The sequence below is a fragment of the Myotis davidii genome, unplaced genomic scaffold (genome assembly GCF_000327345.1).
Source record: "Myotis davidii unplaced genomic scaffold, ASM32734v1 scaffold268, whole genome shotgun sequence".
NCBI classification, from domain to species: domain Eukaryota; kingdom Metazoa; phylum Chordata; class Mammalia; order Chiroptera; family Vespertilionidae; genus Myotis; species Myotis davidii.
The window spans coordinates 6,239,927-6,241,625 of NW_006383015.1; the positions used below are offsets into that span (position 1 = coordinate 6,239,927).

The following is a 1,699-nucleotide window of genomic DNA, read 5'->3' on the forward strand; positions in this document are numbered from 1 at the left end:
AGGCCTAAGCTGCAGTCAGACATCCTTAGTGCTGCTGAGGAGGCGGGAGAGGCTCCCACCACCACCGCTGTGCTGATAGCCGTCAGTCTGGCTTGTGGCTGAGCAGAGTTCCCCCTTGGGAGCGCACTGACCACCAGGGGGCAGCTCCTGCATTGAGTGTCTGCCCCCTGGTGGTCAGTGTGTGTCATAGTGACCAGTCATTCCCAGTCGTTCTGCTGTTAGGGTCAATTTGCATATTACCCTTTTATTATGTAGGAGATATATATATACATACACACATATATAAAGGGTGTCCCAAAATCCAAACAAGAAGTAATTTTGATAGAAAACACAGAACACAGGTTTATAATTAAAAATTGTAAATTTTTTATTGATTCATAAAGTATATAGAATAAGGTTATGAATGGAATAGCATATTGGGTAAATGGCCTCCACGGCTTTGCTGGCACATACACACTCTTTTATTGAAATTTTCCATGACTGTTTTGCATAAATGTGGCTGAATATCAATGAGGCTCGTTTTCATCTTGATGGCTTGGTTAATCGACAACATTGTTGCATTTGGGGTTCAGAAAATCCACGAGTGATTGTTGAGAAACAAATGTATTCACAACGTGTCACTGTTTGGTGCGGATTTTGGGCTGGAGGCATCACTGGACCATTCTTCTTTGAAAATGCGGCTGCTCAGGCAATAACAAAAGAGTGTTGTATGTGCCACAAAGCCGTGGAGGCCATTTACCCAACATGCTATTCCATACATAACCCTATACTGTACACTTTATGAATCAATAAAAAATTTACAATTTTTAATTATAAGCCTGTGTTTTCTATCAAAATTACTTCTTGCATGAATTTTGGGACACCCTTTATTTATATATATATAATTTGTTTTTAAAGAAAAAGAAAAAAAAGATCTTCCTCTAAGAAACCTTCTGTAATTCCTGTCCCTTCTCCCTTTAAGGCCAGGTCTTATTGTTGCATGCATTTGATGCCTTGTGTATATTTCCTTTATAAAATCCATAGTTTGCCACTATACTCAGTTACATGATTATCTGTCACCCCTGCTAGATTGCAAGTTCTGCAAAATGGGGCACTGTGTAATTTTGCTTACCATTTAATACCTGATGCCTAACATAATGTTTGCACCCTGTAGAAGCACATAGTAGGAGTTTGAGAAATATCTGTGTGTGTTGTTGTTGTTTTTTTAAATGAGTAAATGAATGCAGTCAGTTTTGGCCTTTCACTTGAAGGCTTTCCCTTTCTGCATCCTATCATGCATTGCTCTGTTTTGATTATGAGTTTGTTTGCAGGCATGACATGGAATAAGAGAATCCATAAATAAATACAGACATACTTTTACCTATGGGGAGTTTCAGCTTCTTCCGAAGGGAAATTCTGCGGGACCGTGAGCGGGCGCGTCGGTCAGAGGTGTTCCCTGAGTGGGCAGTGGTGCATTCCGAAGTGTCCTGCTCAGACTGGCTGCTGGTGTCACTTGCTGCACTCTGGGATTTGAACATCTTGCGCCAGAAATCCTTCCGGCCCAGGTTGCCCCCTTGCATTTGTTCATCGCTGAAAGCAATCAGAGGCAAGGATTAAATATGTGATACACTGAAATTCTCTTAAATTTCTTTCAAACCCCTGCCAATGGCACACAGGCAACTCATGCAGGATTTGTCTCTGAAGGGCTGGGATGTGGAAA

General features: G+C 41.4%; 1 protein-coding gene across 1 annotated transcript in view; it reads right to left on the bottom strand.

The window, feature by feature from the left end:
- Positions 1-1,699, bottom strand: part of UNC80 (unc-80 homolog, NALCN activator) — a 207,940-nt gene that overhangs the window by 126,633 nt on the left and 79,608 nt on the right. The window contains exon 17 of the mRNA XM_015558108.1: positions 1,355-1,569. Coding sequence (XP_015413594.1) covers positions 1,355-1,569 — 215 coding nt within the window. The remainder of the gene's footprint in view (positions 1-1,354; positions 1,570-1,699) is intronic.